This window comes from Mus musculus, chromosome 5, assembly GCF_000001635.26.
Source record: "Mus musculus strain C57BL/6J chromosome 5, GRCm38.p6 C57BL/6J".
Taxonomy (NCBI): domain Eukaryota; kingdom Metazoa; phylum Chordata; class Mammalia; order Rodentia; family Muridae; genus Mus; species Mus musculus.
Window position 1 is genome coordinate 118,717,860 of NC_000071.6, and position 17,328 is coordinate 118,735,187.

At 46.7% G+C, this 17,328-nt stretch overlaps 1 protein-coding gene across 6 annotated transcripts in view; it reads left to right on the forward strand.

Moving 5' to 3' along the window:
• Window positions 1-17,328, forward strand: part of Med13l (mediator complex subunit 13-like) — a 205,109-nt gene that overhangs the window by 157,530 nt on the left and 30,251 nt on the right. For all 6 annotated transcript variants that reach the window (XM_011248248.3, XM_030254882.1, NM_001347445.1 and 3 more), the window contains 10 exons: window positions 624-769; window positions 3,516-3,710; window positions 3,906-4,079; window positions 6,129-6,294; window positions 8,402-8,506; window positions 10,289-11,020; window positions 11,911-12,136; window positions 13,053-13,158; window positions 13,469-13,593; window positions 16,100-16,199. In XM_011248248.3, coding sequence (XP_011246550.1) covers window positions 624-769; window positions 3,516-3,710; window positions 3,906-4,079; window positions 6,129-6,294; window positions 8,402-8,506; window positions 10,289-11,020; window positions 11,911-12,136; window positions 13,053-13,158; window positions 13,469-13,593; window positions 16,100-16,199 — 2,075 coding nt within the window. The remainder of the gene's footprint in view (window positions 1-623; window positions 770-3,515; window positions 3,711-3,905; window positions 4,080-6,128; window positions 6,295-8,401; window positions 8,507-10,288; window positions 11,021-11,910; window positions 12,137-13,052; window positions 13,159-13,468; window positions 13,594-16,099; window positions 16,200-17,328) is intronic.

Genomic DNA, 17,328 nt, shown 5'->3' on the forward strand with positions numbered 1-17,328 from the left:
ATGCCGTGGTGTGGGCACTGCTCTCATTCGGTTCTGTTGTTGTTTTGAAGTAGGATCTCTTAGAGTAGTTCAGGCTGATCTCAGCTCCTCAGTAGATCTTCTGCCTCAGACTCCAATGTGCTCAGATGACAGGCCTGTGCCAACCTGCTCCTACCATTTCAGCCAGTTTTATTTAACCTTATATAATGCTCTAAACTGTGTGACATTTTTACTACGCTGAACCCCAAATAAATAAAGCCATCGTTATCTCTACAATGGGGTAGAATCTCAGCTCCATTGCTTTTGATCTTGTCCATAATCCACTTTAAAAGTAATACTTAAACTTTCTGTTTCCTCTCTTATGGAGCTAACAGGGGTTGAGCGCTCACTGTGCAGGAGGCCCTGTGGGGTCTCTGGCTGACATGGGAGTTTCATGTGTGAATAGGGGACATCCTGTTGAGCACCTGTGAGTGTTAAGAACTAACATCTGCTGGGCTTTGACACACCATCAACTAGAGGCTGCTGTGTGTCCCCAGCAGATGAGGGGCATCTCGGCTGGGTGGCCAAGGGCAGAGCCGCATCCAGTTGCTGCCCAGTGCTGCTCCCTGCCGCTTGTGAAAGCAAGTGTCCTGTTTTTCTTTCAGTGAGCATCTTTCCTGTGCTTTCACATTCTTCCTTCATGGAGAGAGTAACGTGTGCACAAGTGTGGAGATAGCTCAGCACCAGCCGATCTATTTGATCAACGAGGAACACTTACACATGGCCCAATCTTCACCTGCACCATTTCAAGGTCAGTCAGAGGCCACGTGCATGTGCTACCCACACCAGCGTAACTGCGTGCAGAGCTACCTCTCCCCGTGGGATGTAGTAGGAGGGCTGGGGTATCGAGGGTGGTGATACGGTGGAGTGAGGTCTTGTAGGAGGGGAGGCTTGCTTCAACAGTGGTCTAAAGTAAGCGAGATCAGCTAATGACATTTCTCAGGTAAGCACATGTCTAACGTGGCCTTGGTAAAGCTGTGTCATTTCCTTTGGAACAAACTAAGATTGACAAGCATCACCGGCCAGAGTCTCCCATCTCCTGGCCATTGCACACAGTCAATGAAGGGGCTGTGGTTGTGTCTGCCACCAAGGCTCTTCAGGGAAATCACTGACAAAAGGTGGTTGCTAACAAGGAGAGCTGGCTTTCTGAGTCTCTTCCAGTGTACAGTTTTGTTAGTGACCTTACTGTCAGCATTATTTCCTTTAATTGCACACTGTGGATGAGTATCTGGCTATGACTTGACTTCATACACTGGTGGTCTCATCACTTTTTATCTTTATCTTTGAACTAGAACAACTGATTTTGATTCCACAAATCTATATCTTAATCTTAGGAATTCAGGATTTTCTATGAATAATAGTCTTGAAATGTTATAAACCGTGAAAAAAATCTTTCTGGCTCAGTTTGATTTATCATTTCTAAAAATGTCTGGCTGAAAAAGACATGACATACAGAATGTAATAGCTTGTCCCCATGTGGGTTCTCATCTATTAAAGAAATAATAAAGATAGGTTCACCTTAAGTTGTGAAGATAAGTCCACCTTAAGTGGAGAGAGACCTTGGATTCTTCTACCTAGTTCTCAGTCTTACCAAGAGATAGGCCTGCCACCCCTTGTCATCATTGTTTACATTCTGCTAGACTATAAAAGCCAGGCAGCCGGACAGGGCAGTGGTGGTATGCCATTAACCTCAGGACTCAGGAGGCAGAGGCCAGTGGATTTCTGAGTTCCAAGACAGCCAGAACTACACAGAGAAACTCTTGTCTTGAAAAACTACACACATGCACACATACCCCAAAACAAACAAGTATAAAATTCATGTAAAATTTAAAACAACCCAATTCTCAAAACACAAACTAAGGCGCCATACAGCATGTGCTAGTGCCAATGGTCAGATTTGTTTAAATACTGTGTTTGAGTTTGAAATGTGGAGGAACGCCTGGTGTCATCTCCAGTGTTCTCACTGAAAAGCCTTTATGAAGATAAAGGTCGCTAGAGAAGAGAAGTAGCTCTAACCTCGGAGGTTGGATGGAGAGAGAGTGTGCTGGGAGTAAAGGTCCCTAGAGAGCACGTGCTTTAAGTCAGCTCTGTCTCTCTGCCCCCGTGGAATACATTACCCAGCTGCTGTAAAACTGGCGCTACACTTGAAAGAGAGTGTCTTTATATAACGCAGTAATATGGGAAATAAATAAACTCCAATAGAGACATTCTCTAAATGTTTTTAAAGTTGATAAAAGAAAAAAAAAAAAAAAAACGAAAAACCACCTGAAGCCAGGTGTGGGGGTGCATGCCAGTTCTCTCCGTTTTAGGAGGATAGAGAATTCCAGGTCAGAGTGGATTAGAGATAACTTTGGCTATGTGAGATTTGTCTCAGAAAGCCAAAAGGGAGGCGGGGGAGATTGGCTCAGTTAGTGCAGTGCTTGCTCCCCAGCATCAGAGCCTAAGTTTGTTTTCCAGCATCAGGTCAGAGCTGGATATGACATAACCTATGTCCTCAGTTCTGGGGCTCTGAGCCTGGCAAATTCCTGGGGCTTTCTGGCCAGCGGGCAGTCTAGCCAGGTCTGTGGGCTTTGTATTCTGTGAGACACCTTGTCTCTCCTGCAATGGTGGAGCTCCAGGAAGGTGGCCCAGCGGGGAAGTTTCCCCAGATAAGCACTCAAGTGCTAGAACAGACTTCTGCAGACCGTCCTCTTACCTCCATATTTGGACACACAAATTAATTTAAAAGACAAAGATGCAGAGAGGAAGACCTCTGACATTAATCCTGGTCTCCAGACTCACAGGCACACACATGTGTGCACGTAGACTGCACACATACATGCAGTGCACACACAAAGCTACAGGGAAATGGGGCACTTCCCACTCTGAGTTGTCTAGTCCCCTAGAAAGGATTATTCCGAAGACTTGTTCACAGGGCCACAGTGTAAGTGCCATGGTAGCCTAGCTTGCTTCTAACTCCACCAAAACAACCTTGGCTTCAAAGACTGCAGGAAGCAGAACTAGTGTCAGCTCCATACTGGAGTTCACACGGCCTGAGCATGCTCATCATGCATCCCTGAAGATGCACGTCATGCTCTGGGCATTAAGATCTGCTAGTAGGCGTTTATTGTTGTTATTATATACTCTATATTACCTATTATACTCTGATTATTGCATGTGTAGGGTTCTCAGGATCCACATCAGTGCTGAGTGCCATATAGGCCTGGGTCCATGCCCATGTTGATCAGCCATTATCCATACATAGTCATGAATTTTAATGTGTAGTTGATTTATAAAGTATATAATGATAGAATTAAAAGTGTAATGGTATCCCAACTTGATATTTTAGAAAATTGATGTAATTAAAATACATATAAATAATTCTAAAGTAAATTTTGAAACCACACTGTGAAAGACTTAGGATATAAATCAAAGGGCATGAAGTGTAGTGCTCTCTTTTAACCTAAAATGACCAAATAGCTAGGATTATATGTGATACCTGTCTCTCCTTTCCGTAGTACTGGTGAGTCCTTACGGCTTAAATGGCACACTAACAGGGCATGCATACAAGATGTCTGACCCGGCCGCCCGCAAGCTGATTGAGGAATGGCACTGTTTCTACCCGATGGTGCTGAGGAAGAGGGAGGAGCCTCGAGAAGAGGCTGAGCTGGGGTATGACGACGACTTCCCGGTGGCAGTTGAAGTCATTGTTGGTAAGAAAGTGTTTGCCTGGGGAATTGTGTTTTAACTCCAATGGCCCCTGCTTCCTGTCCCTTGTGCTGTCATGGTGACTCTGGCACACATGTTCAAGCAGGTGTGCTTGTGCAGGACTTCCTCTTCTCTGTGTGACCTGCTCACTGAGTCAGTGTCTCAGCCTGATCCTTGCTGTCTGTCATCTCTCCTCACAGGTGGCGTCCGGATGGTCTACCCTTCGGCTTTCGTGTTGGTCTCTCAGAATGACATCCCAGTTCCTCAGAGTGGGCACGGCACAGTTGCACAGCAGGGGCTTGGTAGTGTGAAAGACCCCAGTAACTGTGGGATGCCTCTGACGCCTCCCACCTCCCCAGAGCAGGTGGTTATAGGTGAGTGCGACCCAGTGTGCCCCTAGGAAGGAGGATTCCCGGACCACCATCAGCATTGCAGAATCCCTGATGAAGTGGTGGAGCTGGGCCAAGGGGTAGTGTGAGAAGGCTGAGTGGCTGTATCTCAGAGTTGTGCCTGTGCCAACTTAGTCTCTAGTCCATGGATTGTGTTGGTGCATTCCTTATTTCTGCACACACAATTACCCTGTCACACGTCATGTCCATGTTTCTGCACATGAACAGGAAACTATATATGAGTAGCCTGTTCCTGGTCTTTTATATAAACAACAGTGGCAAATACGATGTGAACTTTGTGCCTCAGTGGCCAGATGCCTGAGACGCCCGTGGGGGAAGAGGATTTGTCTGACTCCCAGTTACAGAGGGAGCCCACTGTTGCTCGGCTGCATGCATTCAGATGGAGCAGTATGGGAGTGGGAAGATGTGGGAGGCAATTCTCAGTCTCTTGTTGGATACAGAGTAAAGAGCACAGAGCAGGTGACCAGGGCCAGGCTGCAGTCCTGAGGGCATGTTCCCTAGGGTCTTGCTTTCTCCAGCAGGTCCCACCGGCCCTTTTACCACTGCTCAGTGAACTCGGAAGGGTTCATCCTTTGATTTAGTCAGAGGAACTGTGTCTCTTGAGGTGCCTTACAGACATGATGCCCTGGAGGTGTTTCCTAGTCCAGTCAAATGGACAGTCAGAGTTAACCATCAGAAGCCTTGGACCAGGGAGAGTTGGAACCTTGCCTAGCTGACAGTTGCTACCCAAGGACAAGTATGCAGTGATTCTCTCTCCATTGTAAGAGAGTGTTAGATTAGTGTGACACTGAGTCTCTACTGATCTGCTTTCTGAAATAAGCAGCCACAGGCGCCCCCCCCCCCCCCCCCCAGTCCTCCAAATGGAGAGATTGCTTGAATGGAGAACAAACAGTTTGATTCACTTTGTTGAGTGACAGGGCTCCTGTATTAACACTCCTGGCTGGAGTTAGCCCGTTCTGGTTGGAAATCCACCAGCAGTTGTGTGGTGGTGTCCGTAGTTCAGAGACGCTTACGGTGTCAGGAAGCTGGGTGTAGATTAGGTGAGAGTGTTTTATGTGCACCATTTATGGGTCAGATCGTTCTTGCCCAGAGCAGGTCGTTGACGTGTCTCTTCCAGAAACAGTTTGCCATTGATTGATTTTTATTATAAGTAAATTGGAAAAGAAAATACTTCTTTATTTTTTGTAGTAATCATCAAAGACCCTATCTGTCAGTATTTTGAATATTTTAAATTTTTGTCAGTTTTAGTTTATATGATAGTATATTTATTAAGTCAAATAAGAGAGAGCCATGGAGTTAACTAGACATTGCCTTTAGACTGGCCAGTGTCTGAAATGGGAATGGTAAGAGCTTCTGTCAACACGTACCATCACAGTGGGTGTGGCCAGAAAGAATAGGTACTGGACACACTTGAGGCAAACATCACTTGGAGACAACCCCTTTCCGTGATTTAATGCTAAGCTCAGGGAGCTCACATTGGGAGTAAGGCAAGCAGTTCCAGACACCAGTGTGCCAATGAATTCTTTCTCTTGCTTGTGCACTGTGTGCCTTTATTACACAACTGCTTAAATGAGTGAGCACAGAGCTGCCTCTGCTGCTCAATCTGCCCCCAAATATACGGATTGTGTTTAGTTCCTAAACTCAGGACAAATAATGAATGTTTGCGTCTTTAATATTATAATTATGATCTCTTCCTTATAAGTGAGGTTGCACCTACATGGGGTGAGATGTTGCTGTGCAAGTCTTCCCAAGTGGTGTGCACATTTATCATGTCTATTGCCTTAGGGGAAACACAGAGAATCCCACAGACCCAGGCTACAACTTGGTGTTGGTATTGGTTGGTGTGTGTGGGAAGAGCTGTGGGGAAGATTCTCTCATCCCTGTAGATAGTGTTGTTGCTGGGAGAGGAGACAGAGCTTCACAGATGTGAGTTTGGCAGGTACAATACTCAGCAGCCTATGCTCCACCAGCACCCATGGCGGTCCCCATGCACTAATTGTGCTTGCTTTCCAGGAGAGAGCGGAGGTGTGCAGAGTGCTGCCAGTCACCTCGGTTCCCAGGATGGAGGGATGTCAACTATGCACAGTCCGAAGAGATCAAGGAAGACCCCTCCTAAACTGCACAGTCACATGGTCCGTCGAGTCTGGCGGGAGTGCATCCTCAGCCGAGCCCAGTCTAAGTACGTGTTGTGAATGCGACTAGTCACAGCTCCCTGACGGCAGGATGAAGAGGGCAAGTCAGTCACAAGTACAGCTATGTGACCAAACCCGAAGAGCTCCAAATTGTCATTTGTATGATTTAAGCTCAGTAGAATATGATACAAAACAAAGATGCTAAAAAGCAGAACATTGCTTTACCTGATTTAGATATTGTGGATAATTTTCAGGTTCTTGATCATATGTTGTTGATGTGACATCTGCCAACAGGGACAGCTCAGAGGTTTACCCTGACTGTTAGGTGGCAGTCAGGGTCTGGCCTTCTTTTTGTGCATATTTCTGAGTGATTCCCAGTTACAGAGGGAAACAAACTTCTTGGACAGTCGTGTTGACCTTTCACCAGCAGTGCACGCCTGGACGTTACTGTGGTCCTGACTTCTCTCTCTCTGTCTGCCTGCTTTATTTCATATTGTGTTTATGTGTGTACATCTGTGTATGTACATATAGGTATGTGTGTATCTGTATGTATCGTGTTTGCATGTGTGCATGTGTGTCTGTGTGTATCTCTGAATGTGTGATATACATGTATGTGTACATGTGTGTGTCTGCATGTCTTGTCTATGTGTGCATGTGTATGTATGTGTGTCTATCTCTGAACATATACATATTACTTTTACGTTTATATGTGTGGGGGTATTTTGTCTATACGTATGTCTGCACCACTTGAATGCCCGATACTTACAGAGGTCAGCAGAGAAAATTGGATCCCTTAGAACTAGAGTTGTGGATGGTTATGAACTAGTGTTCTGAGAACCAAACTCCCTGAGGCCTCTGCAAGAGCAGCCAGTGTTCTCAACCCCTTTGCCAACCATCTCTCAAGCCCCTAATATTACTATTCTAAAAACAGGGCCTGTGGGGGCCAAAAGAGGTGCTGGCACATGTGAGCCGCCAGACATGTGTGCTGGGAACCAAACTCAGGTCCTCTGGTACTGACCAAGCACTCTCAAACACTGAGTCACCTCTGCAACCTGTCATATGGGTACTCTTCTTACTAATAACTTTTCATTTGGAAATAAACTCTCCTAAGAGAGTACTGTTCAAAGTTCTATGTGTGGGTTCAATAGCTTCCCTTTGGATCAAGCTTTTAGCAAATTGATGTTAAATACTTACTTTCAGATGAATTGATTCTAGAATAGGCCACTGAAGATATACTAGACAAACTCTAAAATAATTGTATGGAAAATCATAGTCAAAGACTTGAAAACTGTCCCCAATCACTTAGAAAAGATTGTATCCTCCAGCATAATTAGTACAAATACTTTTCCTTCTGTCTTAACTGCCTAGATAGTATTTCAGTTAGGGTTTCTTTCTCACCATCCTCCGCTTTTACTCAAAAGCAGCCTCTCACCTCTGCTGTTTGTGACAGACAGATCGAGTCCCTCTCTTACTGGCCAAGTAGGAGCCAGGCTCCCGGGAAGGGAGAAAAGGCTGTCTCAAGGATTCCCACTGGGCCACCTGGCGTATCTGCGGCATCAGCTGCTGGGAACGAGGAGTCAGAGCACTGCCTCTTTTCTTGTTTCAGTGGCTTGTTACTAATGACATTAAAAGTGTTAGAACATTGCCTTTAATGTAGGTGCTTCCAGGATGATTTACAGTATAACTGAGTATATATAATTTGTAGATGTCTTCTAACAGTAATTTAAAATGTTTTACATGATGTTAAGTGACTTTGTGTGTATGTATGTACATATATATAGTTTGTGTGTGTGTGTGTGTGTGTGTGTGTGTGTGTGTGTGTGTGTGTGTGTGTAAAGGATGGGAGTGGGCAAGTTTGCATGCAAGTATGTGGTTCTAAACCCAGGCCTTGCTCCTGTAGGCAGAAGTGACTTTCTGAAAGGCAGCAACAGGGTGGGTGCTGTCCATCGCCGTGCGTGCTGTCTGTGTACGTGTAAGATAAGCTTGAACTGCCTCTGGTCTAGCAGATGTACCTTCTCATTACTCTGAAATCCTTTATCAGCAGGATCTATGTCTATGTAAAAAGGATTCACACTGAAGGGGGAAAAGATGTTTTGTTTGTAGCAGAATGAGTTAGCTCCTGTGTGTACAAAGTCATTGTTTTGCCCTTCCTAGGAGGAGCCAGATGTCGACGCCCACTCGGGAAGAAGAGGCTGCTCACAGTCCTGCTGCCTGGGATTTTGTGGACCCAACCCAAAGAGTCAGCTGCTCCTGCTCCAGGTGGGTGTGGGGAGGCCACTTCATCTCAGTCTTCCCTCTAAACGTCCTCCAGGACGGAAGGAAGGAAGGAAGGACTCTGTCTTGTCTTCTGTGAAGTGGTGTTTTATCGCCAGGATTCAGAGTTCAGGATGAGCATTGGCTGGTTGAAGTCAACAGAACTTTGATGAAGTGACTTTTGCCAGGGGCTCTTGAGTTCCTTTGTTTGGAGGATCTTTGTTACTGTTAGAGGCGAGGCGTTTGCTAATACCCCAAAAGCCATAGTGGTGTCTCAGTTGCTCGTCTCTGGAGTGTTTGCATGGCTCCTAACCTCCCCTTTCCCCCAATTGAGTTAATACCACCACTGTGTGGTAGTACAGGACCTATGTCACTGCCATGGGCTTTTACGGATTTTAGGGGAGGTAAACCTATCTCCCAGTTCAGCAGATAGTTATGACAGGCCTTGCTTTTCTACTTACGGGTCTAGAGTTCTAGAAGCATTCCTGCTCTTAAACATTGTGGAGCTGAAAGAGGCAGTGTCAGAAGCTTACACAAGTTACAACAAATCCTTTCTTTGAAGAGTCTGTTTAAGAACCCTGCCAGAAGATGAGTGCAGCTGCCTCTTCTGGGGAAAGCCCTGATGTGTGTGTATAAAAGTTAGAACCGAGCACCTGGAAGACTGGAGAGGGGCTCACTGAGGCGGTGCCCTTGGTGCATGGAGCACACCTCTGCCCTCACTCTTCTTGATAGCCTTATTCAAAGTCAGCCTCTTCTTGCTTTTGCTTTGTTTTATTATTGTTTAGTTTTTAAACAGTTTGAGTGGAGCGTTTGCAGATTATGTACTGTAGGATTGCCAAATCGTATGGAAGGGCCTACTCCTCTCACTATTTAATGGCTGAATGGAACAGGGCGGCTATTCTTCTGTCCCACTAAGCCATCCCATCGTGGCACACAAATCCATTTTACTGTCCATGAGGGCATCATTTAGTTCAGTGCAGCAGTAATTTAATACCACCCAAGTGGCCTCAGAGTCTCCGCTGCACCACTGGAGAACGTGCAGTCTTCCTGGAGCAATTTACAGACGGAGAAGCGGGCTGACCCTTTGTGGAATTTGGCTGCGCACAGTCAACTTGGCATCATTTAGCCATCCCGACCAAGCCGTTCCTCAGGCCTGTGTTTGCCAAGCAGTGTGGACAGATAAACATCCTCGACGAGGTGCCGCGGGGCTCACACGCATGTGCATGTACTCTGATTTCCAACCTCTGAGCTCCAGCCCGTCCTCACGTGTCTGAAGTTGACAGTTGTCTCACGTCCCTTCCCGGGCACACTCAGAGGCAAGACTTAGTAGTCCATGAATCCTGTCAGGTGTTCTTGTTTTTCTTGGCTTCACCATCTTCAGAGGATGGGGCACGGCAATTTTATCTCCAGTGTGCACTGTTACAAGTCATTTAAGCCATCGTGTATTCCCGTCAGAGAGTCGGGATATAGAAAATGAATTTCTCCCAGTCTCCAGATGCATGAGGGTGGGTATGTGTAGCTCCTGGGCTAGCAAGGTTTGAGGTGAGCAGGGTGGGAAGTTATATCTCACATCAAGTCCACTTCTTACCTGCTTGACCTTATATATGAGTGGTTCTGGACTTCCTGTCAGGCACTTGTATCTCAGTGCTTGTAAGCATATTGGATTCTGGAGCCTTTCAAAGGTGTCAGTCATCCCCTTAGCAGAGAGAGACGCTTGCTATGTGATGTCACAGTCCCGCCATTATCTGTACTGGGTGTGTGTTAACGTCACTTTAACTCTTGTTGTAGGCATAAACTGTTAAAACGGTGTGCAGTAGGACCCAGCCGACCTCCCGCCATCTCTCAGCCAGGCTTCAGTGCAGGACTGCCATCATCTTCATCCTTACCACCCCCTGCTTCTTCCAAGCACAAAACCACAGAAAGACAAGAAAAAGGAGACAAGTTGCAAAAGAGACCCTTGGTGCCCTTTCACCATAGGCCCTCTGTGGCCGAAGAATTATGCGTGGAGCAGGATGCGCCTGGGCAGAAGCTAGGGCTGGCAGGGATAGACGCCTCCTTAGAGGTGTCGAACACTCGAAAGTATGATAAGCAAATGGCCGTGCCTTCCAGAAATACAAGCAAGCAAATGAATCTGAATCCTATGGATTCTCCTCATTCCCCCATCTCCCCTCTGCCCCCCACACTCAGCCCTCAGCCACGAGGTCAGGAGGCAGAGAGTTTGGACCCACCTTCTGTCCCTGTGAACCCTGCCCTCTATGGAAATGGGCTAGACCTTCAGCAGCTGTCTACTATAGAGGACAGAACTGTCCTCGTAGGCCAAAGACTGCCTCTGATGGCAGAGGCCAGTGAGACAGCCTTGTACAGTGGGCTCAGGCCTTCATACACCGAGTCGTCAGACAGGTGGTGGCAGAGTTTTCGTCTCCCATCCAGTGAGGATGCTGAGTTCCGGCCTCCAGAGCTGCAGGGGGAGAGGTTTGACACTGCCCTGGACCTGAATCCCGAGAGCACGGCCCTGCAAAGGTGAGCCTGTTCTGGGGTAGGGATGGGACGGGCAGCCTCTCCTCGCTCCCTCTGTGGGAGGGAAGGGGATGCACACCCACACTGTTCTGTCTTTGCTGTCTTCACTCTCTCTGTAGACTTCTGCACACGGGGAGTGTCTCAAAATCAAACCCCCTGTTCTTTATGAGACTTAGCTATGTGATGGCGTTTAAATGCTTGGCATTTTAGGACCCACAGTAAGGATCCACTTATCTGTTAAGTTTGTTAATCCAGAGTATAACTTGAAGAGACTTCCCATATTGCATAGCCAGTTCTGTCTGGACAGTGTGTTCTCTGTGCCTTGGAGCCACTCACTGTTCTGAGCCTCAGCGCAGGTGACCGACAAGCATGCTTGTGCTGATTTGCTGACTGAGGAGCCAGAGCTGGTGTCCTGGGAGTGTGTGTCTAGGAAGTGTGTGCCTAGGACCTGTCATTTCTGAAGGATCTGGGCGTGGACTGACAAAGCTGCCTTAGTTCTGCCTGATAATGCCTAAGATCTTGAAAAACAAAAACGCGATACTGGAAATGTATTAGTTTTTTCAGTGTTGAGGTTCAACTTTCTTTTAAATGGTAACTACTGGACTGGGGAGAAGGCTCAGCAGGCGAGCACACTGAGAACCAGCACTGCAGACGGAGACTTTCTCTGTCTGTGACGTTTTTACGTTCACCATGCTGAGTCCACAGAAGCACTGGTGATGCCTGACCCTGACTTTAATCCCCAGAAAGGAGAGTGTCAGCTCTCTGACCTTCACATGGTACATGTGCCACACACAGAGCCAATAAAAAGAAATGTAAAAGTCATATACTGCTTTGAAAAAGACACAGTTTCACCTTACTTACCTTATTCAATTGTCACTCATTTTCCCTTTTAGACTCTTAGCACAACCTAACAAGCGGTTCAAAATCTGGCAGGATGAGCAGCCTCAGGTGCAGCCTCTCCCCTTCCTCGACCCATCACCTCTGTCCCAGCAGCCTGGAGACACTCTGGGAGAAGTCAACGACCCATACACCTTTGAGGATGGCGACATAAAGTACATCTTCACAGCAAATAAGAAATGCAAGCAGGGGACGGAGAAGGACTCCCTGAAAAAGAACAAGGTACCATTCACCTCAGTGTGAGTCCCGCAGCCCATGGGGTTTGGCGTTTGCCGTGTGTGTAGGAGGGTCCTGAGGCGGAATGTCTGAGGTAGTAGTCCTGCCTGGTTGCTCTGTCCTCATACCCATGCTCTTGGTACTGCTGTGTGGAGCAGCATTCTGTTCCTCCATGTCATGGCTCACCTGTGTTCGGAGTCGGCCGAGCCTAAAGGAAGCTGCGTGTTCTCCAGGCTGTAGCTTATACCGTGCATGGCTCCTCTCATGCTAATTACCGTTGGCCTGTGCTCCCTGCTTACATCTTTTAAAGTATTTTCCAAAATAGTTAAGATGTAAAGCAAAAAGTGTTGAGGGCAGTGTCTCTTCTTAGGAAGTGCTTATGTTCACTGTGCTGAGAGCTGTGCCTGTGTGTTCTCTGACTCCATATCAGCACTGCCGTAGCCTGTCAGTGGGAACCGCTCAGGTTCCATCGCCATGATACTGAGTGCTGGGTGTGCCTGCCAGCGGCGTCAGCTATCAAAGGAAGCATTCTGGAGAGAGTAGGAAGGATGGCAGTTAAAGAGGCTAATAGAGTCGAGGGGACAATGTACAGGGTCTATGTAGATCCAGAGGCTTGGTCTGTCATTTAATATTGGTACAATTACTGAAGACAGCGTTGGATGCCAGGACAGGTCCTTAATGAGGTCCACCAGCACCCCCAAGTCGCTAAGAACACCTAGAGGGTTGTGAGAGATGGGCGTTCTCGATTCTGTGCAGTGCAGAGCAAGGGCCTGCCTTTGATTCCCTTTGGTTGCGTAGACCATGGTTTCTCACACTGCTCATAATAGGTTCCATTCAACGCGCTAATTCTTTGTGTTCTCCCTCATATCCCACACTTTGGGTTGCTGTTCATGTGTTTTGTTTGGCTGAATTTATTACACAGTCAGAGGATGGATTTGGTACCAAGGATGTCACTACACCAGGTCATTCCACGCCGGTGCCTGATGGGAAAAATGCCATGTCTATTTTCAGTTCTGCTACTAAAACAGGTGTGTACATTGTTACTCCCTCACTTGGACTGTTGCTAAAGTAAAATGCAAAGGGAATTCCTCTCAAGTTCAGATTATGTTCCTAGTGCTATAGCAGTAATTTGATCACAACTTTAATAGTTTTTTTTTGGATTGTTTTTGGTTCATTTCAAAGCTGATAAGCATATCTGGAAATAATTGTGTCTAAATTTAAGTAGGACATAGGGAATTCCCAGCAGACCTTGTCCACTGAGGTCCAGTCCATGTCCTTCCCTGTCTCCCTCCCTCAGCTAGGAGCCTGCTCACCCTGTCCTTGCCTCCTCTCTCACAGATGTCCGGCAGGACAGCGCTGCTGGCAGAGCCGGCTCTGGGAGCCTTACCCAGGTGACAGATTTGGCACCTTCCCTGCACGACTTAGACAACATCTTTGATAACTCTGATGAAGACGAGCTTGGGGTGAGTCTGCTGTAGTGGCACCCGTGAGACCCACCATGTTTGGTTTCTTGTAGGTTCCTCTTAGTTGGCTTCACTGAACTCGGGACTCTCCTTCTAGGAACTACATGGTTTCAAAAGGCTCTTGTTTGGAACCTCTGAGTGCCTTTTACTAGTGCTGTTCTGTGTTGTACATTATTATTCTCCATAGTTGTAAATATTAAAATCCTCCACATTTATTTTAATAAACCCTCCTAATATTATGGAAATACATTTTCCTTAGAGGAGGTTTTTCTTGACCTTCTAACCGAGCGGCAAGTTTGTGGTCACAGTGCTGTGCTGGGAAGTGGAGTGTAGACGCAGGATTGCAGGGGGAGGGGGAATTAGAAGTCTTCGGAAGCTACCTGAGCTAAGAACCAGGAAGTTCATGCGCTCATCCTTTTGTCATCTCTGTCCCTTGGGCAAACATTTGCACTCGCTGTCTCTAGGGATACTACAGCGGAATAAGACACATTCTTTTCAAAGAACTTAGTTCATTTATTTTATTTTATTTTTTCATTTTCTTAATCTTCCTTTCCATCTATTTTACATAAACTTTTCAAACAATTTGATTATCAGTTCTTTTGTAACAGATAACTGATATAATTAACAAATTTACATACTTGATTAAATTACTGGCTTTATGCTAAAAACACAAAGCAGGTAAGACAGCCTATAAATGTATTTACTGGTGAGGTCAGCCTCACCCCAGGGTCCCAGGATGCTGACCATTGGTGCAGAGGGGGCAGGGTAGCAGTGTTTAACTTGAGGCTCTGGGTTAAGTAGGGATCAGAGTTCTAACTTTAAACTCAGACGTGGCTAATTAACAGATCTTATGCACCCTTGGTGCTGTATATAGCTCCTGAGGATGAGGGAGGTAACATTGGCTTTGACAAATGGATTTAAATGCCTGGAGAGGGGGGAGACTGGGGTTAGAAGGGGCGGGACATTGAGTGAGTGTGGAATGAGCCCTGATTGGACAGCAAGGGGAAGCAGCTAACACTGGGAACTGGCCAGCAGCTTGCCCATCTGCTCCCTCAGAGGTGGGCTCAGGAGGATCTTGGCCTTCCATAACTTCCAGAGCTCTGCTGAGTGTGGAGCCACTTTCTTGTTTTTAAGTTCGAATTGCAGAAAACAAGAATTTTATTTGTTAATTTTTGCATTGGAGCACAGGAGCCTTAATTCAAACAGTGGCTACCTGGAAGAGAAGGGCACGGCAGTGACTGGGAGAGACAACTAGGAGAGGTGACTAGGAGAGTTGACTTGTTCCCTTGCTGTTGGTCTGGGCCTTGGAGAGTTCCGCTTTTGAGTACCAGGAAGATGAGCACAGGCTGAGCTGGGGGTGGGCAGGAGGGCCGACATGTGGGAGCTTCTGGTGCTGATGAGAGTAAAGCATGGAAGGGAGGTGATGCAGTCAGCCAAGCAGACGGAGCAGGAAGGGCAGGCAGGCACTGGGGTGGACTGTGCAGGGCATGGTTGCTGGCCACGGTGAACGGCGATGGTGATGGAGCTGTCTGCTCTGGGCCTGTGGCTTCATTCCCTGTACAAGTCATACATTACTGTTGGCCTTAATAAAGAAACGGCTCTTTGAGGAATATACTTTAAACAATATTAAACACAAAGGAGATGTTTTCAATTGAATTTTTATTTCTTTGAAATAATAGATTCTTTGATTTCTCCTCCAGCATTTATTGATAAAACTGATTTACCTAGTGAGTGATGGGGGGGGGTGGGCAGCTGGCTGAGCAGTCAGATGTGTTTGAATTTAAATGTACATTTCAACTGTATATAATGGAAGTATAAATAAAAGGTGTTAGATCTGCAAGATCTATTCTTTTGAAAATGTATTAAATTTTATTAAATTTACTTATTTAGTGTATATGAGTACACTGTAGCTGTCTTCAGACACTCCAGAAGTGAGTCACCATGTGATGAATTGAACCTCTGGAACAGTAGTCTTAACTGCCCCAAGATCTATTCTTTTATGTTATTGGATATACTTTATTTTGTAACCAGCCTATTTGAGATCTTAAAGGTACTCTTTTCTAGTAAGGAAATTGCCTTGTTTTGAATAACTGATCAGTTGTCTGCATTCAGAGGTTCTTAGATGGAGCTGCCTCTGTGAAGACAGAGGTTAACTTTTAAATGGGAATGACAGGACATAAACCGATGGCTTTGGGGAGGGAGCACAGGACCACTGTTTTAGTTGCCTCCTCCCATGGAGGAAGAGCCAGCCCCACAGCCAGTAACTGCCAGAATACCTGGCCAGCTACCATGTTGGCACAGCTGCCCTCGTCCTGTCCTGGAGGCAGTGTGCCTGAAGGCCTGTGCCAAACAGACTCTCTAGCCTTCTCACTGGAGATGCTGTGTTTGTCCCTGGCATAGCTGTCTGGAAGTGGTTCTGGGAGTGTCATGAGGATGTGCTTGCTTTATTTTTTAAGTGTCAGAGGTGTGCGCTTTCAAGTGTTCTAACTATTCAACTTGTTTTCAGGCCGTGTCCCCTGCTCTACGTTCATCCAAGATGCCTACTGTTGGGACTGAGGAGCGGCCCCCTGGGAAGGACGGAAGAGCTGCTGGCCCTTACCCTCCAAGTAGGTGCAGGAGCCTGAACCGACACGGTCACCATTGAGAGTTAAAACTTAAGACGTTGGAGCTTCCGAGAAGGCAGGCAGCTGCTCAGAGACAGAACCCATTCTCGTTTGATGTCATTCTGCTTTGTGTTTACACTCAGTTTCGAGGGCCGGAGGTTCTGTCGGAGGTCACTTTCCCAGTGGGTCACAAGCAACACACTTAACTTCAGAGAAGTTACAGAAAACTCTTCTTCTTTCAGCATTCTAATTGACTTACAGATAATGAGTGTTTGTCAGGACTTGTCATGCAGTTTAAGGTTTCTTATTGAGGCCGCTAATGCACACGGGGGCGCGGGGGCCGGGGGGGGGGGTGGTCAGTAGTGTAGTCTTTACCTGAAGGAAACAGACCCGCAGTGAGAGGAAAGTCAGGGTGGCCCTGCAGACCCTGAGGGAGACACAGGCCGTTGCACATCACCCTGTGGTTCCTGTTCATTCTCTTCAGCTGTTATTGAGAACAAATTGAGGGGAAAACCGCTGTGTCACAGGACGAGTCAGAACGTTTTATGACTCCGTAAATATAGTCTGACTGGCTCAGATGTAGAAGTGGGACGTGCAGAGATTGGATCGTGACAGTGTAAGTGGATCCACAGCTTCTTACTCAAGCATGCCATGGGAGGAAACGGATAGTGATAGCCAGCCAGTCACTGTAGGGGTTTTTAATTAACATGAAAGAAACATGGACTTACAGGGCTGGTCAGATGAGGACTTACACGTGTACTAATAAGACAGTCCTTTCTGTTTCTTCATGAGTGCATACAGCAGGAGACATCACAGTATATGAAGACATAGCCACGGCTGGCCACTCACTGTAGCCATCCTGCAGGGTGGTCCTTAGACTGTGCACTAGTCTTTCATTTTTATTTAAAAGGCGATTGCTTTAGAGTGGACTCAGCATCTGATGCTTAAAAGTACAGGCTGCAGTAATGAGTTAAAATAAGCACTGAGGTAAAGAGCCAGCACCATCCAAGGCAAGACCTAAGTGAATTTGTAATGGGAGGGGAGAGGAGGGCCAGAGCCAGACACAGACACATACACACACAGAGACACACACCGACACAGACAGGCACAGGCACAGACTCAGACAGACACA